This window comes from Blastomyces dermatitidis, assembly GCF_000003525.1.
Source record: "Blastomyces dermatitidis ER-3 genomic scaffold supercont1.12, whole genome shotgun sequence".
Taxonomy (NCBI): domain Eukaryota; kingdom Fungi; phylum Ascomycota; class Eurotiomycetes; order Onygenales; family Ajellomycetaceae; genus Blastomyces; species Blastomyces dermatitidis.
This window is the reverse complement of record NW_025544785.1, coordinates 1176291-1197598: the sequence shown is the minus strand read 5'-3', so window position 1 is coordinate 1197598 and position 21308 is coordinate 1176291. Positions and strand designations below refer to the sequence as shown.

Here is a 21308-nt window from a genome sequence, read left to right as displayed (position 1 = left end):
ACTTTGAGTTTAACTCAATCTTAAATCTATATTAGTTGAAAATTGCAATTTTCATTACAAATTTCAATGAAAAAGAAATTATTTAAAAAAAAAGATTATCTCTTATAATAAACAGAATCAAAGATAGCAGATTTGATTCAAAAATAGTTTTAATTATTTTAATTATTTTTTTCATTTCTTTTTATTGTATTATATACAATACATTAATATCTAAGACAATGCAAGTCTCACTACAATATTAACTTTTTAAGATGTAAATTATAATACAATTATCTTTATCTCTTTATCAGTCATTTAAATTCTTAGTTTCAAAAAAATATATATTTTAAGAACTGATAATTACTTTTACAAGACAGTTTTTATCTCAAGATATTTCTATCACACTGCTATTTTATTGCAAGTCACATTTTATTATAAGTCATTTTTCAAGAAGGTCTTGAGACATTGCAAGTCATAATATAAGTCATAATTTTAAATCATAATATTATAATTAAAGTATATAAGTATTATAGTAAAATAACTGATTATCTGAAATAATATTTGATAGAAGTATACTTTTCAAAAGTAACTCTTAACTTAATAAAGACAGATTATTATATTTCTAGACAATACTCACTTATAGCTATAAATTAAGATCTCTTTTTATAATGTTAAGAGATAACTCTTATCTCAGATTCTCTATCTTCATTGAAATTAAATTCTATATTATGTAATTATTAAAGTATATTAAGAAGTTATGAACTATGCACAGTAGTCTTATGCAGATGCATTATCAATGAAAAGATACACTTCAATATATACTGTATAACTACTTTAATAACTGTCACTACAAAGATATCTATCTTCTCATTTATAAAGATAATCAGTACTTTACAATTAATTTTAACAAGTCTGATACTTCAAGCAGTCACTTTTCATCATTGAATAAAGATATAGTAAGTGTCATATTCAGTACAGCTCTGAAAAGATATACTCTGATAGTAATAGAAGAAGCATTATTCTTCTTCAGCTTAAATAACATGTGAGAACTACATAAAATATCTGAAGCTCAGAGAAAAGAAGAAGATTATATAAGAAAAACTTGAGAATAAGAGTGAATAGATGAAAATTTGTTTGTTATAAATTACAATGTAAAAAGACTTCTAAAAAGTATTACTATAAATATCAATATCTGTATCTTTCATGAACATCAATTAAATTTTTATATAAATCTACAGTTCTTCAATGATTATTTAATATTCTCAAGACATTTCTTCTTTAAAGTCTGTGAGATAATTGTTTTAATTCTTTGAGTGCTCTCTAAGCTTGAGAAAGACTACACTTTAATATCAAATGTCACAGTTCTTTAGTTCCTGAAAACCTCCTTAAACTTAAGAAGGCTCACACTTGTTTTTTAGATTTTTGAATTTCAAACTTTTCTCTATTCATGATCTTTATCTATGTGCAATGTACGCCGCGGAGCTCAGGGGCCTGATGCTGGCGCTGCAGATTGTGCTCGACGCCCATGCGGCTGGCACCGCTCCCGGCAAATGCGCCATCTTCACTGACAACCAAGCTGCCGTCCAAGCGATACGAAACCCAAAGCACCCATCCGGCCAGTATATCCTTGCTGAGGCCATACGAGCGCTCGACCGGCTCCGGGCCCTCGGATGGGAGGTGCAGTTTCACTGGATTCCAGCACACCTCGGAGTGCCGGGAAACGAAGAAGCAGACAGACTGGCAAAGCGGGCCGCTAACCCTGCCTTAAACACTGAACAACCTGAACCGGGTCAGATATGGACGCTGCTGGCAACCACAAAATCCACCATCCGTCAGGCGATGAAGGGCGAATGGGAACAGGCAAAACATGGCAGAGATCTCTTCCGACTCGGGGCTCGACCCGGAAAAGTGATTCTCGACACACACATGGGAACACACAGAGCGATCACGCAGATGCGAACAGGCAAGATCAGCCTCCATGCTTACCTCCACGCCATTAATAAGGCCGACACAGACAAATGCCAGTGCGGGTACGGACCGCAGACCGTAAGACACATCCTTCTGGAATGCCGGAACTGGGCAGAAGAACGACATCGAATGTGGGCAGGCAAGTCTCCATGCGTGGACATCAAACGCATTCTGTGTAGCTCGTCAATGGCGGTACAAGCAGCAAAGATGATAATCAGGACAGGACTCCTGGGTCAATTCCAGGCGGTCCCGCCCACAGTGCTCCAATATAATTAGCATCCGAGTGTAAAACCAGTAGACAGAAGTTGAGGAGGGTCAGGAAACCCGTCATCCAGTGTCGCCCGTCATCCAGTGTCGCCCCGTCATCCAGTTCGTTTTGTTTGTTGATTGATTGATTGATTGATTGATTGATTTATTCATAGACTGTCCCAGCCGCCCTCAGGCAGCTATGCAGCGCACTACTATACATACAGCAGTTTCTGCTCTTCTCCTTGGAAATTCAGCTCTTCTTGCAAGAAGCATCCTGCTGTGACACAAGTTATTCTTGCATGAATTGCTTTCTTTCCACACTAGAGCTTCCTCTATTCATAGTCTTCCTATCTGTTCTGTATCTCTGCCTTGTTAGGTCTTTCCTGACCCTTCTCAACTTCTGTCTACTGGTTTTACACTCGGATGCTAATTATATTGGAGCACTGTGGGCGGGACCGCCTGGAATTGACCCAGGATGTCATGCGCAAATATGCTGAGGGGCAAAAATTTTCATCGCGCTTCCAATTTTCCAGGAGATTGTTAACATGTGTCTTTACCCAACAAGAATATTGACCCCTTTTTCCTATTTCATTCTCCGCGTAGTTTCCTTCCTACACGCTTTTATTTGAGAACAAATGACGGTTATTCCTATTTCTTCGGATCGTGTTAATACACAAGCGCTTGCTGCTTGGGGCGGGGTAGGAAAGCCAAGCAAAATTTCAAAATGTTCAGTGGCGGGGCTTGTGTACTTCGAAGATATCTCAATCAAATCCTTCACGATTTTGATGCCGCTTCAAGTCACATTTCGCAAATCGACTGGAAATTCGTGTCTTAACAGAAACCCTGTCGCAATAATTGATTAAATATTTGGAGTGGTGAACCAGGAACTCTATCAATTAATATATGACGGTCTAGCGGAAAGAAAATGTTTGGCTAGATGATGTTAGGATCTTTTTGTGCCATTTGGAGTTCTCCAATCATATTCTGTGACAGGGAAGAATTCAGTTGCTTCCACCGTCCTCCGTCTCCGTCAGGAAAGACAAGCCGGCGTAACCGGTTGACTATATCAATACATGCTACTATAAATTTTACAAACGGAAAAGGGTACAGTCTAGCTATTTGTTCTTTACGTTAGACGATGGCTGGGGGCGAACTGGCGGAAGTTTTTCCGGCTGAAAATTATGTCCACGCGAATGAACAGGAGCTGCCCAACCAACGTTATCCGAAATGGCGTGTGGGAAACATTAAACATCTATCCATATAGAGTATATTCTCGGAACGGGCTCGGGTGAGATTAAGATTCTGCCGGCAAAATGTAGGACCGAACAACAATTCGGAAATCACACGACCCCACCATGCCCCGCAGGCTGCGTCTCATTAAGGAATATATCTTCACCCCGTTAACCTGACAGAAAAAAATTGAATCTTCATAAATTAATTCCGCTGGAACTCAATTTCTGTCTTTCTACATTACACTACGGAGCGAATTTCAGGATTCGGTCTTGCGTAATACAACACCAACAATTTCCAATAGCCCTGGTAAAATAAAATGCAAGCCACTGTCAATCCTATTGAATATTTACAACTGCCGAAAGAATTTCACCCTTCTGCAAGCCGAGCAGTTGACAGCATCTACAACACAGTGCACCAGTCGGACCCGTCACATGATGCTTCGCGATACACTCTTCCAAATGACTGCCTACCAATTGTCAGGGAAGCGCAGAAGCTTTACCAGAAAGTTAGTTGATTAATGCCCAATGTCAAAATAGAATGATCTAACATCTGGTGTAGAGAATGTCACTACTTGGAGTTTCCGCACTGTCTTCACATCTTGCTGTGTTGAGACGAAAATTTTCAGCTGGCGGACAACATGACACTGTGATAGTCCCTTTAGTCGCTATCGAGAATGCACAAGTCTATGTCGGAGACAAGGAGGGAAATAACATTAAAATAGATTGGAGTTGGGAGAAGCCATTGTTCGCATTAAAACATACAGATTTCAACATTGATGATGGAAAACAGGTTGGGGCGATAATTGTCCATTTTCCGCGAAATTCAACAAATGATAAATAACCCCTAAGTGGAACTCTAGAATGACAAAGTGAATCTACGATTTAAGGCCTTATATGTATTCCACAAGGAGGCGTTCATAATAGTACTCGGGTTTAGAGCTTTCTGACCTGTTCGGAGGAGTAGAAGTAGATCCATGGTGGGCGGGGTTGAGATGCTGGTGCAGGCTACAGACCAGTAACCAAGATCGATACGAATAGAGCCAAAGTTCCTCGCGGGATTAATGGAAGGTTGGCTAACATCCCCCGGAAGATTGTCCAGGTGTAAGAAAAGAAGTCCAGGAGTCAAGGTCGATGTCTGTAGAATAAACGGCCGTCGTGGGGTCAATCGGAGGTTGGTCAGCATCTGGTGGAACGGTTGAAGATTGTCTGAGTGAAAGAAATGCAGACCAGGAGTCAAGATTGGCAGAAGGAAGGAGATTCGCCGAGGGGTGAATTGAATGTTGTCTGGATGGAGAAAAGGCAGACCAGGAGTCCAGATTGATACTGACAGAATAGGGAATTGAAGGTTGCCTAGGTGAAGAAAAGGCAAAGCGGGTTTCAACATTGGTGTTGGGAAGAGTGTGGACAGTCGGCGATTGATAAGCTTGACAGTCCCCAGGGTTCAACCTGCTTTGGGTGTTACCAACATCACTGGGGATGATGTTTAATGGCGCCGCGCGCACCGAATCCGTTGGATGCAACTGGTATGTGCTTTCGCGTTGGGTCGCAGCAGCAGCGAGAGCTCGCATTGGAGCGTCACTGTGCGAGTTTATACGATGACTGAGGTCTAAGGAGACCGTTAGATAACTTTTCCAGACAGTCCTGTACTAAAAAACATACCTCCTAATGGATAAGCTCTAGGCACATGTTGTTCAAAATCCTGTGCCTGCAAGCCGCGATATAGCCGTTTGCTGCTGGGCTCTTTGTTTGTCGCTCCCTGCACGGGCTCTCCGAAATATTTCCTCACGGCCGTCAACACTTCTCCCTTGCTCTGAAAAATCTCATCGTCCTCCCATCCATAAGCTCTAAGCCCACCGAGGATAGCCTTTGCGCATAGTCGGTCATGGCAGCGAAAGATCTTCTCCCGTTCAGGGTATTTATCTTTCACGAACTTAAGCAGTAGGTCAACATCTACAGAGCCCCTCTCCCACCTAGAGAAACATTAGTAGAGATAGTAATGATGGATCATGAGGCTCACTCACATTCTTGAACGTTGTTCATTCAAACATGCCAAAATTCCAGGACCACATATGATCACAAGACGAGCATAGTTGCGGCTCAGAGATCTGGTTTGTGATACATACTCAACATCCACATCAGCTTCCTTTGCATACTTTCCATAGGCTATTGTCGCTTTGCCGACGCCCTGCCGGCATTCATTATCTGGAACTGAAAGAATCATTTCATCAAGCTCAATACAGAAAAGTAGCATGCCCAATCAATCAGTATAGACATTTGCAAAGCATTCTCTTTGCAGTACTGCTCGACCTGCCTCAAGACGGCGTACTCAAGATGCTTTGGAATCAGTCTTTGAGAATATATCAACACTTTGTTTCCACAAGCTCTTGTAAACAGTTTCTTCGAGAGGTTGACTGTTGATCAGATGCACTGAAATGTCAACCAAATCACAGCAGGTCGTTCTATCTTTGAAGTAGGTCTCAGCTGTTTTCATCACACTATTCTGTAGCTCGCTGAAGCCTGCTTCATAGTGCAGGAGCCTCTTTTGCTGCACCTTTTTTGCGCTTCTCTTTCTTTTGGGTTGACGAAGCAACGGAGCTGGAGAACAACGAGCAGCTGGAGGAGATGCTGGAGGAGAAGCTGGAGGAGCAGAAGCAAGTTGAGAATTGGCAGGCCGCGCTATGAGTTGGGAGATAGCTCGAGTGCTCTGGGAAGGAAATATTTGATGTGAAGAGCACAGAAATTGCAGAAGATTCAAACCACTTTCTCAAGAGAAGAAGCAACTAAAGCCATGGTAAAGTTCCTAACTCTCTATTAGCTCTGAGCTAGCAATCATTTGAGGATTCTTACCGGTGATTGAATAACATCAGAAGGATTGAAATGTGCCAAAGCAGTAATAAGGGTCCGCTTGAAATCCATCCTGACTGATGAAGAGATGGACATGAGTTAGAAGTGGTCAGTCAAGAAGTGATCTCTAGATTGACTTGGGTTTCCCTTACCAGCTGGATTAGGGAAACCATTCCACTTTAGGAATCCCCCCCACAACCAGGCGGCTGAACAAACACTAAATGTGACATGTATTTTATATCAGCCAAACTACTAAACATGTGATTGCATCTAGATCATGGCGCTTGAGCGTGCACTTCGCACCATGCAGTCTCCTACGGCTATTCATCAGCTAAGCCATTACAGCAATGCGGGGTGCTATCTGGAAAATTGATCTCGTTGTTCAAGGCAATTCGTCTTTATGATCAGGAGTCTACTATCATCCCCAAAAGGACCAGCTGCGCCTGGATGGTCTCAAATCCCGACAAGGGTGGCGCTCGAAATTTAGCCCTTTGGCTCGCCATTTGCCTAATGAAGACAGCATTATCGACTATCACAGCGTGGCCAATGCTGCTCGTGTACCATCACCCAGGGTTATCTATGCTATTGATGTACGTGCGGGATGCGTCGGGAAAGATGGTTGCTGAAGAGTATGTAAAGCGCAGCGGGTTGCAATAACTCTGACTACAAGGGATTAACAACAATAGTGTCTGTACCTGACCCTTGACAAGTTTTTGTCGTCCAACACTTGCTGAAATGAAGACGGGCATACCCCCTCGGCCATCGAAGAAGCCCCATTCGAGGTGCACAAGGAGTGGCTGCTCAAGAGGTATAAACCACATCACATCGCTCCGCGACGGATCATTTCAAAATGGACCAATTTGGCTGCCTTTTTGTGCAAAATGTATCCTAACATCTCATATGCGCTTCTGTCGGCGGCGCTCATCGTGTTAAGTGCGGTGCATCTCATCCTGCTTACCATTCACCGCCCCCAGCCTGACCGTTTGTCTGAGACATCAATCTTCATTCTCTTTATCTGCGTCAATGCTGTTGTCATTGGCATTGGTCTATCAGGCTTAAGGCGCGGGGGTGAGCAGTCCCTCTACTGAAGATGATGATAAATGCTAAATGCTTGTTTCAGATACGCCAGCATTCTACTATCCCTTGGGAATATGTACAGCATTCCCGCTAGCCCTTGAGGTACGTTATTCCCAGTTCTCTGCTTTGGTTCTCACTAACCGCGATGTCTAGATGATTCGGCAGACCAAAATCCAGGCTGGACCTCTCATGAACGCCCTGCTGCATCGATTATTTCTAGGATATGGTTTTCTGTCCCCGACGGTAAAGCTCGGGTTGATCTTATGGTGTGCTCTTCTCCCCGGTCTTGATAGGCCTTGTGCTCATTGATTGAGTTAGCTCGGTCGCCTACGAGGCGTCGGTGAAAGGTACAGCTGTGGTCGTGTCTATCGACTACACGGTACTTGTGATTGCCGGTCTGCTTTTTTGGCGCGGAATTCGCGGTATACCATCTCAGGGCCCTGTAATCTGTGAAGTTACAATCCATGCATTTCTTGTTATCGTAACGGCAGGGTTTGCCGCAGGCGGACTCGTCCACGACTGGCCCCTCTGGATTGAAGTAAGTTCAGTGAAACCATGGATCTCGCTCCAACATGTGCTAACATGGCTCCAGGCGATGTTGATCATCACTATTGGTGCCTATATGGCTCGAAATATTTCCACTCGGTCTGGCGAACCGGGGAACACAGTGCCGTTACCGAACTCCCCAGACGACACATCCAATCTAGGCCAGCTCAGCCCCCACCAAGAAAATCGTTCTGCTCGCCTCCCTTTCATTCTAAGCCGCGATAGGGCCATGGTGATAAAGAGCGTAATGGGTTTTGGCACCGGGGCCACATCAATGACCAAGGAAAGCTATACACAACTAGACGAGGTTCGGACGGCTCGCCATGGATCAGCACATCCGGTACGTCAACCTCCCCTGTTTCTGCTGTGGTGGTCTAACAGTAATTTCCAGAAAATTAGGGCGGTGGTCTCAATTTACTATCCGGACCAGCCGACCTTGGAGACGGGCATATTTACTGTATTATGCGAGGGGTCTGAGGGGGACTATCGGCGGGACCTGCGATATAATGAATTGACTGCTTGTAGCGACGGGGAAGCTGCGCTTCAATCGTACCGGCTAGGGTACGTGCACTGATCCATGGACGCCAATATAGTTTCTTAGTTCCCCTTTCACCATCTCCCAGTGTGTTTTTATTTGCCTCACGTTGAATAGATTTAGTCCGTCTAAATAAAATACCATAACAATACTAATTGACCTAGCTTCCGAGTTTCATTTCCATTCTTGCCTTCATCCTTGCTGTGGAAAGGCATACTGGGAAACTTGTCGGCTGGATGCTTCTACTTCACAAAATAGGCGAACCCGTAAGTATCCTGTTTGACAGGCTTATCACACCAGAAGGATATTAAAGCTAAAGACTCAAGCACAATTTCTCCAGAGCTAATACGATAATCTTCGCTTGCTTGCATGGTCTGGCGAAGGTACAGTTGAGTACACAAACAGTTACTTTAGGCACGGCAGCAAGCAAAGTGATTCTGGTTTTTAGAGGTATATGGTTCTCTTAGAATGTTCTTTTCATTGTGTAGCTAACACCATTTCAGAGATGGATTTGACCTCGGACCTGCAATTACGGAAAAGAGCAAGCACCCAAGCGATGCGAGAAAATGCAGAACCCAATAAAAGAACCGACAGATCTCAGGATCAAGATGACGACCAAACCACGGCCCATGATCTATTAAACAAAATACGGGGAAAAACCCAAACCAAGGAAGGATATGTTCAAAAAACAGTTCGCCAACGTCTGAGACTCTACTGCTGCAGATGTGAGAAGGATGTTAGCGGTGGGGGGGAATGTTGACGATGTGGCCATTCATGTGCATCGTGTCCGGAGTGCTTGCACGAAAGGAGACTGCGTAGGGAAAGATCTGTTGACCCATCACACGAACCGAACCAAGTGAATAGCTGTCATGATGCTCAGACAAACCTCCAAACAAGCACAGTCCCGGCGATCTGTCTTAGCCAAGCTATCGACAGTGATGGGGATGCGCTCTGTATGTTGCCTGACTCTAAACTGAAGCAGAAACTGGAGAGAGGCAACAAAACGGGAGACCTGGGTTAATCTGCGAAGGAACTGGCTCAGATGCGTATGTGGGCATGAGTATTGCCCAGCATGCTTCCGTTACTTAGATGGTATCTAGTGTGGTAGAAACTTAATTCAACTTGCTTTGAGTATATTTTCGAGGGCTCTCGGATCAACAATTTTTCCGACGGGATACACGGAGCGTCTTTAATAAAAAGCTCCTTGAGAATTTGACCCTATCGCTTTCAAGCCAGTGACAATACTTCAAGATGTAGAACATATATTTTGCAATGAGTTAAGTCTGCTGCTCACCTGCTCTTTACCACTTCCTCGGCCGTTCTACTACAGGGAGGTCGGGTAGCTACTACTGTCCTTGTCTGGAGGCGAGGCACAATTAGCTGTCCTCGCCGCCTTTTTAGCCAATCACAAGTTCAGTGGCAGAAGGACAGGCGCTAATTGTGCCCTCAGAACTACCCATCCAATCTTCCTATCTGCTGTCTTGCTAACCATTATTCTTCACTCATTGAAGCAGCAATTCTTTTCGCCTACAAGTGTGCCCCTGCCAGGATCCATGCGCAGTATTGGCACAAACGCCTCATTGTTGACCAGGAATTGACAAGTGGGCTGCTAAAAAGCATGCACTGATCCCATAACTGCTTCTTGCAAACCCTGATGTAGCCCCTGCAATAAGTATCAACTCGAACTAAATGTTTTCCTCTTGCTTGTTTCGATGACCAACGCTCGCCATGCACCTTTTAGTCAATCATCTAATTGTGAGGCTCCGAGCAGCTATAAGAATAGCCATGTTCGTCCACACTCATCTAGCAAAATACAATACGTTATCCACGGGAGCCTCACAGGGCCACGAAGAAGAGTACCAAGGCTTCCACAAAGAGCATAGCATATCATCAGCTTCAAGTTGCCTTTCCATCATGGTAAGTTAAGCCCTTCCGCAAGTTTGTTGTTCTTTAATACTTATCTTATTCAGGAATCTCTTGATAGCGCGTTACCCCAAGCGAGACAGGATATTGAACAAAATAATACCGACCTGGATGATCTCTATCGCGCGTTACTCCAAACGAGATGGGATATTGAAGCCACCTTGGAAGAACCTCTTCGACACCTTAGCGACGCCGAGACAATTGGTGATATACGAAAATATCTGAAAGAATTTTCCATAGCATTCCGCAAGCTTTCTTCGTTGTTTGAAAGGCTGCCCGGTTTTACGTCGTGCGCTTTGGGTATGGATGTAGCAACAGGGAAATCGGATGGGCTTAGATGGCATATAACCGCTCTCTGGGAAGACTATGGACATATACAGCAGATCATGTATACGTGCTCATTATGTCATCAATTGCAAGATGCTAAGCTTCGTCAAGGGGTAGAGAACCTAAAGGAAAAGATGCTTGATTTACAAGTTGTTTGTGAAGAAAGGAAGGAGCAACTGGAGGCAGACCTGTTGGAGGAAGACCTGTTCCATAGTGCATATTAATGTGTTTATCAATAAAAATCTCAACTCATCCAAAACGATCACAAATCTCCAAGCAACACACCCAGAGCGATTAGGTCGTTGCTTGGTGGAAATGCTGCTGGAGAATGAAATGAATGGTGTCATACCGTACATAAGCAAATGCCGTCAACCCTCCTGTACCTTCGTGGCTTATTGGGTATGGATGGCCATGCACATATTGATCCCCAGTTGGGTTGGGCGAAGCGAAGATCCGAACCGTTTGTTCCGTGCTAACAAATTCCAGGGGCCCAGTCTGAGCTCCCCGGTAAGGCTGGCTTGCACTCTGGACCTTGTTGTGTCTCTTGCTAGACTCCATAAAGAGAGGCCTTGCACCCACCCTTCCCTCATCTCTTATTCTGTGCATACACAATGCTAGCTGGCATGGAATCACAGAATCTGAAACAAATGAGCAATCTCAACCATCTCCTCGGCTCCCGTTCCAAAAGGATTTTAAGCTTATTTCTAGTTTTTACCCTTCCTTTAATCTTGCTAGGTGTGGCCTTCTGGACAGTTGTAATAGCCGCGGTGTGGTTATCTGTCCAGTTGGTCAAAATATTTCTTCGGCGACAAAGAAATCAGGTTTTAACAAGAGCCAGTGCACTTCAGCACACGAACCGTTTTTGACCCTGCCTCAGCGAACCAGCTCTATCTGCCGGTCAGACACGCTATTCTTTGCCGGGTGGCGAGTTGTTGAGAATGGATGTCCGATCTCTGTTGAATTCTCCAGATGAGGGAGAGAGGATCGCTGCTGTTGCATTAACAGAGTTGAGGAACAGACCTCAGCCTCCGTTCCAAAGCCAGGTCAATTTTCCACACAGGGTAAGGCCAAGAAGCTCTATCGACTCCAGATAAATGGAAGTACTAATCGGAATATGTTAGGGATACTTCTTGATTGGAATGGGTGACATGATGTCTCGTCCGAGTGTCCCCGATAGTGAGTTCATAGACGTGAAGGCAAATATCACCACACTACCCGTTGAACTGAAACGGCAGATTGCGGGCCACCTGAACACGAAAGACATCGCACATCTAGTCCGTACCTGCAAATCCTTCCTCCACTCGATCGAGCCATGTCTTTATGAGACAGTAAACTTGGACGCCTCCAAGAAGGCATATTTGCATGTGTTGAAATTGTCGGCAATGATCAATAAAGATTCAACCCTGGCTGGACATATCAAAACGATCGAGATCGGTGATCTGAGAAAAGATGATACCAGACAGGTGGACGAAATGAACGAATTGGTGAAAACGGCGGGATGGGAGACCAGCCCATCGGCGGATGAAAGCGTCGCACGCTTGCTATCTCAATTGGGCAGCCTTAGGTCATTTTGCCTTAACCACCTTCATGGCGAGGTGCATCTAGCCACCTTTAACTTTGCCACGCTGCCAACCCTCACCACGCTCAAAGTGCCGGCGGAATCCCTAGTATCACGTCAATCGCCACTAATCAATCATCTGCCTCCCGCATTGGAATGTCTTTACGTGAAAGAGGCGAACGATGAAGCGAACGAAGACACCTTGCCCCAATTGCTGATAGATTATATCACCGCAGCTTCAGCAGAGTTAAAGCTGGTATCCATTCATTCATACGCCGAATATTGGGAAGACAGAGCCTACTTGTTGGACAGCGCGTGTAAGAATTGTGGAGTGAAACTAAAACTTCAATACCGAGGATGGCGTGAAGCCTGGAGTTGCGGTTATGTGGCGATTCTGAAAACATGGAATAGAGGATAGTTGAAACCGATAGTGAAAATGGGAAGCGAAAGAGGTTCCGTCACTGGTTGTAACATGGGTTGCAGGATGCTGATTGATATACAAGCCTGAGCGCTCGTAGTTCCGAATTCCTTATTTCATGTTGTTTACTCGTCGCTATCTGATGTAGGGGCTTTGTTTGATTTTCTGTCATCCATTGCGTCGTTTGTTCCTGGTTGATAATTTTGTTAAACTGAAGAAAAAGATTGGTTACCCCAAAATAGACATCCTTGCTTGCGCCAATAAGAAATAGTGCATCCCGGAAAATTGGAAATTCCGGATGCTGTTGAAAACCTCAGCTATACACAGCTGGAATTAAGGGCTCCCATTGCAAGTGATGGCTTGTACGGGCCTCAATAACTGCCTTACTGCATATGGTCTGTTCTTGGGGCGCGAGCCGATTGTTACTGCACTCTGGACTATCCTCCTGACTTATAAAGCTAGCGGTTACACAATGGCTACACGTACTTTAAGCTTAAAATAATGACAAGGTTATACCAGTCGAGGGCGCGTAAGTTGTGCATCACTTCTATATCAATGAGAGGTGCTCCACAAGCGTCCGGCCTTGACATTCTGGCCGGGAGAATTTTTGGAGACGGAGCACTGTTTTGGGTTTCGCCCTGGATGACAATCTAACTGTGACATTGTTTCTTACTGATGGCCATCTCAAAGGTGTCTGATGACATTTGGAATGGTTTTGACTCCTTGGATTGGGGTATTGCTGATGTGGCTGTGATGTTTGGCGTTGGCTAATGTATTTTATCACTTTCTCGGCCGGCCTAACATTTTGCCAACAGAAATCCGAAGCCCTGTCATCCAGCAGCCCAGGACATCATCAGCGCCTGTTTGCCTTCACTGGATCATCAGACTGGGGTGACGGAGATTGTGATCTAATGGCGGCTGTGTTTTCCTGATTGATGCATCTTGTCCGCCCGCTCGTTGCCTTGTTTGCGCCTTACGTCGACCCGGGAAACGATACACCGCTAGAATCTGGGGATGGGCTCCCATTGCAACTGGTGGCTTGTACGGGTCCATATCCCGACAGGAGATGGTTTTCGCTTGCTTGTCCTTATGCAAAGGGAAGGGCCATATGAACCGTTTGCCTTGTTACGCGCCTTGTTACATGCATGCGCGATTTTGGTACCGGCGCCCGGAAACAATCAAGAGGTGGGCTGTCAAAAACGGCTACTCCGCTTGGCAGGTCCTGCTCATATTTTCATCATTTTACTGGTTTTGGCTGGTTGTCCGCAAGCATAAAGGGATAGGAGTGACCCTGTCTTGATCTGTATTTTGATATACTTCACTGTCTGGTCTTTCCCAGAAGCCTCTCGAACTCAGCCCCTCATTATATCACACGAGATGAATGCAAAAGCACAACAGAATTTGCCGCTCAGCCATGAGCATTAGTGGATTGAAGAGCAGTCAAGCAACTCAAGAACACTGAAACCAGTGGATCTTTGGGGATTTCCAGATGTCACTCGGTTTGACGGGTATATGGAATAGTATACCAACCCAACTATACGAGATTACTGACAGGTTTATTAGCTGTTTCGAAGTGCGGGATAGAAACGATTTAGTATCAAGCAACATCTTGTCATATCAAGGCGAGCAGCGAGCCAGCATAATCTCTGATCAATCGAGGCAATTGTCTGCATCTCTTTCACTTGCTTTCAAACCCCACTACGTTCCTCAATATCCACGATATTCGGACCAGGTTGAAGTTGAAGAGCAAAATATCATTAATACTGAGGAGCGTACTGATGCTCATGAGGATGAGGTTGAAAAGCAGATATCATACAGTGGTACAGCGCATACAAATTGGTCCATGCCGACGCCAATTAGTCTCTGCGCCACACCTTTTCTTGAGCCAAGACAGAACCCGTCACAGAGCAATCATGATTTCCAATATCATGATATTATTGAATCCCCAACACATGGACTTGGGATAAGTGGACCGACTACCACAAACTACGTGCAACCTAGTATCTTCACTTATGACCTTCCTCATCCCGATACACCGGATAGTCATTTTCCAACGGAATCAAAGGGGGGAGGGTTTGGCTCAAGACCTCTCACTGGCGCCACGCAACCTAGAACTGTAGTTATGCGACCCGATTCTGGAAAATGCCATGTGAATATTGCGCCAAACCCTGCTGCGCTTCTTAAAATGCAGCGTGTCAGAAAAAGAAGTCAAGGGGTAGAAGTCTCACAGCGCCGCCGATCCGGGTCGGCGCGAAGAAATTCGGGGCGAAGGTCAAGATCATCACAGATGGACCGCGAAAACGATCTTGTTCAATTATTGAGCACAGAACGGAATTTATGTTGGAGAGAAGTTGTGAAGGTAGTAAACACTCAATTTGGAACAAACTATTCAGCGTCTTGTCTTCAGATGCGGATGACGCGTATGAAGCATCGAGCCGTACAATGGCCTGACGAAGGACATCTATCATCGCGACTTCCCTAACGGGCTTCAACCGTGGCGCATACAAAACTGAATTTTTCAATGAAACTACCGTAAGCACAGTGTTCTAAACAGCATTGACATGGTGAGTATGATTAACTGACAAAAGTAGGTGAAAAATCCGCAGAACCCCGCCGCTGCGAAATCAATCCTTCTAGCAAGCCTTGCAACTCCGTCTTTTCTCGTCATTACAATCTTATAAGGCACGAAGATACAATCCACAACACCCTCAAGCAAAAGCTGCGGTGCCGCCTATGTACAGAGGAAAAGACCTTTTCTCGCAACGATGCCGTGACACAGCACATACGGGATTTCCACCCCAAGACGATTTGATTTTCTGTCATACATGCGTCTTTTGTTTTCTTTTTGGAAAGTCTAATAAATCAAAAGGAAAATTAGTTACCCAAAAATAGAACTATCTTTGCTTTGCACCAATGAAGAAATTGGGCATTCGGAATTAGAAATTCCGGATTTTGAGTGGCGAATATGGCCGCGGCATCAAACGAGGAATTCGCTCGTGCATTCAATCATACGCGGCCTCTCGAGACCATGTACAATTAGGATACCATGACCACAGAAGCACGTACTGGCTGTCTCAGCCTTATTTGTAAAATGATTTCGGACGTGTGGTTGTATCTAGTGACAACTAACGCTGAATCTTATGAATTGCATTCTCCGTCCAGTGCAATGTTTGATTGTCTGTACTTTTGCGTTTTCCGCGTTGAACAGTTCAATAGTCTATGAAAGTTAGTTACTTCTGTAAATCCTATTTCTAGATGCATATCAACAGGAAGCGTGGAAGACGATCTGTATTGTAATAGTTGTAGTGATGATGAAGAAATAGTAAAGTGAAATGAAATGAAGAAATCAAACAAAGAGAACAAAGAGAACAAAGGGAAGAAAAAGAATAACTTAACACCCTTTCAAGGCCTTTTAAGTGGGAAGCAACAGTATTGATACGGTATTGATACGGTTTCGCAACCTTGATTGATTGATTTGATTAATTGAATCAGCTACCCTGACCTCTCCCTTATCAGAATATGCAGGCTACCACTATTACAGCTACTCTCATCTATTCTTTCAAGTCTAATTACATGCACAATCTTAATGTCTTGTCAGAGCCTGTGAGTGATCTACTCTAGTTATCTCTGTCTTGAAATCTTTCTAAGCTTTCAGTGAAGTCTAGAATTGCATTGAGATCTTTTCTACTGATTTTTCATTCTGTCTCATTTATTATTCAGTTTGATGATTTACTCTCTAGTATTAGAGAGATATTATTGAATCTATTCTTAATCTTTTATCACAGAACTTAATATTATTACTGCAGTCTCAGATAGTTTACTAGAATATAATAAACTGATTCTTTTATCTCATATTCACATTTATTATTATTGTAAGAGGTCTACGCCGAATAGATCAGTATAATATTGATAGGTCTTATATAACAAAGATAAAAACATTAGAGAAGGAAAGAAGAGAAAGTGCGAGAATCAGTGATTGAGATGGATATTTATATATGTATGTGATGGTGTACATGGTGGAGCTTCGGGGCAGAAGAATATACGCGTGTTCATAGCAGCCGAGGATCAGTGATTGGGAATGGCTGAGAATTGGAGTGTATGTTTGTAGCGGCCGCGGATCAGTGATCAGGAATGACTGAGGATTGGAGCATACGCGTTCGTAGCGGCCGCAGATCGGCGATTGGGAATGGAAGAATCTATGAAGTGTAATGGAATAGTCTATATAATTGATCAGGTGCAGCCCGCCACATTAGCCCCCTCTTTTCAGAAGCAGTTTTCATCAGTCAAGGACTGCTGTTTTGAATAACACAGAACTCAGAGTCCAGGTCAGTTGATTGTAGCTAACTCATTTCATCAGATATTATCAGCTACAGCTGCAGAATCTCTCATTGAGAATGTCTTCAATCTCTCACTCAAGCTCATTATCTTCTTCTATGATGTCTGACAGCTGTCAGTCAGAAGTCAGCTGAGAAGAGAACAGATCAGTGATAGTATAACAGAGCAAGCTTGTGTGAAATACATTATAAATCTCTGATAATGTGTCAAGATGATAGTTGTGACTATCTAGAACTTCTATCACTTTATACCTGATATAGCAGTAGTCTAGTGTACAAGATAAATATGTGATTTATATATTCTTGAGATTTAATTATACAAGGTCTTCTATCTTATACTGCTCTGTGAGATCTCATCAGATATTGATTTAATCTTCTTAGTCTTGTTTCACAGTTGTCATGAAAATCTCTACTCAGTCACAGATATCTCAGAGCTTTATTACTATATTATCAGTAATCTGAATCAGACTGTGAAGATTCAGTATGAACTGTGTAATCTCTAGAAGATTCAACACTTTCATGTAATATCTGTATATAAGAAAGAACAGACTTATATCTATTAAAATGACATCTTAACTGTTGATAGTAATCTCTGTATGTAAAAGAAGATCATATCAATTATCTTATAAGTAATTACAGAACTTATGAAGATAATTCTTTATAGTCTGAATTATCTATTCTGATATATTATCAGTCTCAGAGTGATAGACAGTTAATAGATAGTATATAATCTTAAGAACTTAACAGATTCTTGTTCAGAGAGTGCTCATAAATTAGTAGTTCTGATTCAATACTATTAATCTCAGTAATTTATACATCTGATAGAATGAACTCTGTAAGAAGACTTTAATAACTTATTCAGTATCTATCTTATTACAAGATTTCAATATTATATTCTTACTCAGTCAGTCAATAATAATCAGAATATTTCTGCAGCTCTTACTCTCAGATAGATTAATAGTGAAGTTAATTACTATATCTTATCAGATTCTATCAGAGATATCAAGTGATTTCAGTAGACCTTTTCTATAGTTCTTTCATAAGATAATAGAAGAACAGTAATTACAGTTTCAAATAAAGCATCTGATACTGTTTAATATCTCAGATCAGTAGAATTCTTAGAAGATTATTCTATACAGTTACTCACAGTCTGAATAATCAGTTATATATAAATTATGCATCTCTTGTATTATCTGAGTGTGTAAGAGTTCAGAGTGAGAAACTCAGCATTATTTATAGAATTATAGAGTGTTATTATCATTAATTAAGTATTCTGAGATATCAGTTCTAATACATAGTTCTGAGAGAAATCAGAGTGCTTCTTGATATACTGCTTCAGTGAGAGTCTGAAGAAGTTTATCAGTCTGAGCTACTATATGTCATAGTTCATTCAGTGTAGAGAAAGTGAAGATATTGATGTCAGTTCTAATCAGAGAAGTATATATAGTGCTGTGAGCTGTTCTATCTTGATTAATTAATATCTTCAGATTTAAGAGTCAGTGCTCTCAGTTCATTCAGTGAGTATCTATTACATTAGATGATATATCTTACTCTTGTTATAAGAGAGCATCTGTCATCAAGTTCTGACTGTCAGAATGATAGTGTATTATAAAATGAAAGCAGCTTAGAAACTCAGATCATTACATCTATTATTTGATAAGTTTATAAGTAGTTATAAAGTATTTGAGATTCTTATAATCTGTGATTATCTCAAATTCAGAGATACTTCAGAGTTCAGAGTCTCATTCTTCTAAATAGTATATAATTATGAGAAGTTTCTTATCATAGATCTCATAATTGTATTCAGTGAGACTCAGTTTCTTAGATATGAAGATATATGATTATAGAACATCTTTATCATTATATTATAATATCACTTCTTCTATTACATAGTCAGAGAAATCAGCTTCAACAACTGTCTTACAATCAGAATCAAATATTATTAGTAGAGAGATATTGATAAACATCTTCTTCATCTGTATAAATGCAGCTTCAGTGTTCACTAATCATTGAAATACTGAGTCTTTCTTAGTGAGATCTGTAAGTGATCTCATAATATCTGAGAAGTTTCATATAAATCATTAATAGAAGTTAGTAAATCTAATGAAGCTTTATACATCTTTCACAGTATATGAAGCTTCTCATTCAAGAATGATGAAGACTTTCTCAGAATTCATTTGAATTTCTTTATCAGCTTCTATAATAAAACTCAGATACTTGATACTCTTGACTTCAAAATCATACTTATCAATATCTATCAGTAGTTCTGCTTCTTATAGCTGTTATAGTATCTTTTGTACATGTTTCTGATATTCTTTTCTGAATTCATTGATGAAGATGAGAATGTTATCTAGATAAGCAGATACAAACTTATTAAGAAAGTCTTGAAATACTCAGTTGATATACTTCTGAAATATACTGAGAGCATTAGCCAGTTCAAAGAGTGTGACTATTCATTCAAAGAGATCATAACATGTTCAGAATGCTGTAAGTTATTCATCTTCTTCAGTGATACAAATCTTATGAAATGCAGTAATAATATCTAGTTTTATAAACTATTAAGCTCATCTGATCTGTGCTAGAATTTCATTAATGAGAGATAAGAAATATCAATCTTTCTTTATCAATCTGTTCAGATCTCAGTAGTTCATGCAGAATTGAAGTTCTTCATCTGATTTCTTTACAAAGAGAATAGAGGCTGCAGTGAAGAAGTTACTAATATATATGAATTCTTTATTCAATAGATTATTAAGTGTCTTTCAAAGAAGAAGGAGTTTATCTTAAAATATATTATAAAGAGAGCTTTATGACAGTTCAGAGTTCTTATCATTCTTTTTCTCTAACTTGATACTGTGATTCACTTCAGAATCTTGTAAGAGAAGTATATTTATAATATTGTCTTGTCAGAAGACATCTAGATATTCATGATATTATTGAGAGAGTTTTGTATGAGAATCTGTTATTATAACACAGAATAACTTTTCTAGAGTCTTTTTGATATTGATCAGACTGATAGAATAGATTGATACATGATCTTACTATCAGTGACTCTGTCAGTGATTTTGATAATGACTTCTTTTTCAAAGTATTTTATATGTGTTGACAGAGATCTGTGTCAGATTCATGATCTTGTGAATATCATCTTCATGAACTCTATCATTGTTAGAGAATATCAAGCTTCTATTTTGAGTATTTAACAAGATGTCTTGTTCAGATAGTCAGACAAGTTCTAATATAAGATTATAATCAAGATTATCAACTTTATATATGTAGGCATCTTCACATTGATGTCCTTCTACATCTATAGTCAGCTTCATTATGTAACAGGTACAAATGTCTTTTGAACTATTAAATTCTATGAGAAGTCAGAGTTTTGATAGAGAAATACACTGAAGATTATGATATCTTACAACTGAAGATTTTATCATTGTATAGTAGTATAGATCACTGTCTATCATAGTCTTTATATTATACATGTTATTAATCACAGTGAATATAAGAATCATATTCATTGCTATCTTCTCTTTAAATTGTTATTATCTGATCTCTTCAAGCTTCTGTTTATAAATTTGAATAGAAGTTAATCTTTTCTCTGTTTCATCAGAACATTCTCATAGTTATTCTCTGAATCTTTCTCTAATGCAACATGATTGGTGTGGACAGACACTGATTCATTCTTCAAATAAGAAGACACATAGGTTGATCAGCAGTTGAAAGCAATGTGTTCTGATTAATTATAGTTGATACATACTCTACATTGACATCAATCAGTGACTTCTTCAGAAGTGATCTCAGAAACTCAGAAATCTGTTCAGATAGTAGAGACTCTTGCTTGTATGTAGATATTTAAGTCTACTCAATTCATGATATCTGCATCATTGTTATTTCTCAGCATGAGTGTATAAGTTACTGAAATGTAACATCTTCTATCACTGTTCTGTATGTTCTTGAGCTTGATAAGATGATTATTCATTGTTCAGAGCTGTGTGCAGAAGCCTTTATAAGTTGAGTCTTTATCTATGCTTACAAGAGTCTGTAGAAGTTCAAAAGTCAATGTCTTCTTGAGTATGCTAATCTTCATTTAATTCTCTCAAGACTGATCACCTGCTTCTAGAATCTTGATGTTGAAGTCAGAGATGAATGTTGTAAGAGAAGTGTTTCTCTGTCAGATACTCTGTAATCAATCTAATATTTTCTGTTATATAGCAGTGTCTTGAAACAGAATATTAAGATATTTTATAATGTTGTCAGAAGTTTGCAATGCTGGTTCACATGCTTTTATTCATGAATGAAACTTCTGTTTCATGCAATTCTTCAA

The 21308-nt window shown here is 41.2% G+C and overlaps 7 protein-coding genes across 7 annotated transcripts; 5 read left to right on the top strand and 2 right to left on the bottom strand.

Annotated features, from left to right (window-relative positions):
* Nucleotides 1-1213: 1213 nt before the first annotated feature.
* BDCG_17870 (uncharacterized protein) lies at nucleotides 1214-3413 on the top strand. Its single transcript, XM_045426916.1, has one exon. It carries the CDS (start codon nucleotides 1447-1449, stop codon nucleotides 2221-2223), a length of 777 nt encoding a protein of 258 aa, XP_045282702.1. The 5' UTR covers nucleotides 1214-1446; the 3' UTR covers nucleotides 2224-3413.
* An 89-nt stretch (nucleotides 3414-3502) lies between these two features.
* Nucleotides 3503-5541, top strand: BDCG_08847 (uncharacterized protein). Its single transcript, XM_045424623.1, has 2 exons — nucleotides 3503-3934; nucleotides 3988-5541. The coding sequence occupies exons 1-2, from the start codon at nucleotides 3746-3748 to the stop codon at nucleotides 4267-4269; spliced, it is 471 nt and encodes a 156-aa protein (XP_045273299.1). The 5' UTR covers nucleotides 3503-3745; the 3' UTR covers nucleotides 4270-5541.
* BDCG_17869 (uncharacterized protein) lies at nucleotides 4502-5679 on the bottom strand (the record flags this gene model as incomplete). The annotated part of the gene is made up of 3 exons (XM_045426915.1): nucleotides 4502-5034; nucleotides 5088-5398; nucleotides 5450-5679. 3 exons carry the CDS (start codon nucleotides 5677-5679, stop codon nucleotides 4502-4504), a joined length of 1074 nt encoding a protein of 357 aa, XP_045282701.1.
* Nucleotides 5680-5754: 75 nt separating this feature from the next.
* BDCG_17868 (uncharacterized protein) lies at nucleotides 5755-6344 on the bottom strand (the record flags this gene model as incomplete). The annotated part of the gene is made up of 2 exons (XM_045426914.1): nucleotides 5755-6132; nucleotides 6276-6344. 2 exons carry the CDS (start codon nucleotides 6342-6344, stop codon nucleotides 5755-5757), a joined length of 447 nt encoding a protein of 148 aa, XP_045282700.1.
* A 688-nt stretch (nucleotides 6345-7032) lies between these two features.
* On the top strand, nucleotides 7033-10904 carry BDCG_17867 (uncharacterized protein; the record flags this gene model as incomplete). Its single annotated transcript, XM_045426913.1, has 12 exons — nucleotides 7033-7080; nucleotides 7207-7451; nucleotides 7503-7615; nucleotides 7668-7887; nucleotides 7942-8235; nucleotides 8287-8456; nucleotides 8603-8696; nucleotides 8820-8880; nucleotides 8934-9155; nucleotides 9333-9446; nucleotides 10202-10347; nucleotides 10401-10904. The coding sequence occupies exons 2-12, from the start codon at nucleotides 7380-7382 to the stop codon at nucleotides 10902-10904; spliced, it is 2010 nt and encodes a 669-aa protein (XP_045282699.1). The 5' UTR covers nucleotides 7033-7080; nucleotides 7207-7379.
* A 330-nt stretch (nucleotides 10905-11234) lies between these two features.
* On the top strand, nucleotides 11235-12926 carry BDCG_08843 (uncharacterized protein). Its single transcript, XM_045424622.1, has 2 exons — nucleotides 11235-11741; nucleotides 11802-12926. Exons 1-2 carry the CDS (start codon nucleotides 11619-11621, stop codon nucleotides 12654-12656), a joined length of 978 nt encoding a protein of 325 aa, XP_045273298.1. The 5' UTR covers nucleotides 11235-11618; the 3' UTR covers nucleotides 12657-12926.
* A 1219-nt stretch (nucleotides 12927-14145) lies between these two features.
* BDCG_08842 (uncharacterized protein) lies at nucleotides 14146-15468 on the top strand (the record flags this gene model as incomplete). Its single annotated transcript, XM_045424621.1, has 2 exons — nucleotides 14146-15076; nucleotides 15248-15468. 2 exons carry the CDS (start codon nucleotides 14146-14148, stop codon nucleotides 15466-15468), a joined length of 1152 nt encoding a protein of 383 aa, XP_045273297.1.
* Nucleotides 15469-21308: the final 5840 nt, after the last annotated feature.

What these genes read in the sequence shown, in the direction of transcription:
- BDCG_17870 (XM_045426916.1), top strand. Translation starts at nt 1,447, where the DNA reads ATGTACGCCGCGGAGCTCAGGGGCCTGATGCTGGCGCTGCAGATTGTG.
- BDCG_08843 (XM_045424622.1), top strand. Translation starts at nt 11,619, where the DNA reads ATGGATGTCCGATCTCTGTTGAATTCTCCAGATGAGGGAGAGAGGATC. An exon ending in AGGTCAATTTTCCACACAGG is followed by an intron (nt 11,742 to 11,801) that starts GTAAGGCCAAGA and finishes GGAATATGTTAG; the next exon opens with GGATACTTCTTGATTGGAAT.
- BDCG_08847 (XM_045424623.1), top strand. Translation starts at nt 3,746, where the DNA reads ATGCAAGCCACTGTCAATCCTATTGAATATTTACAACTGCCGAAAGAA. An exon ending in CGCAGAAGCTTTACCAGAAA is followed by an intron (nt 3,935 to 3,987) that starts GTTAGTTGATTA and finishes CATCTGGTGTAG; the next exon opens with AGAATGTCACTACTTGGAGT.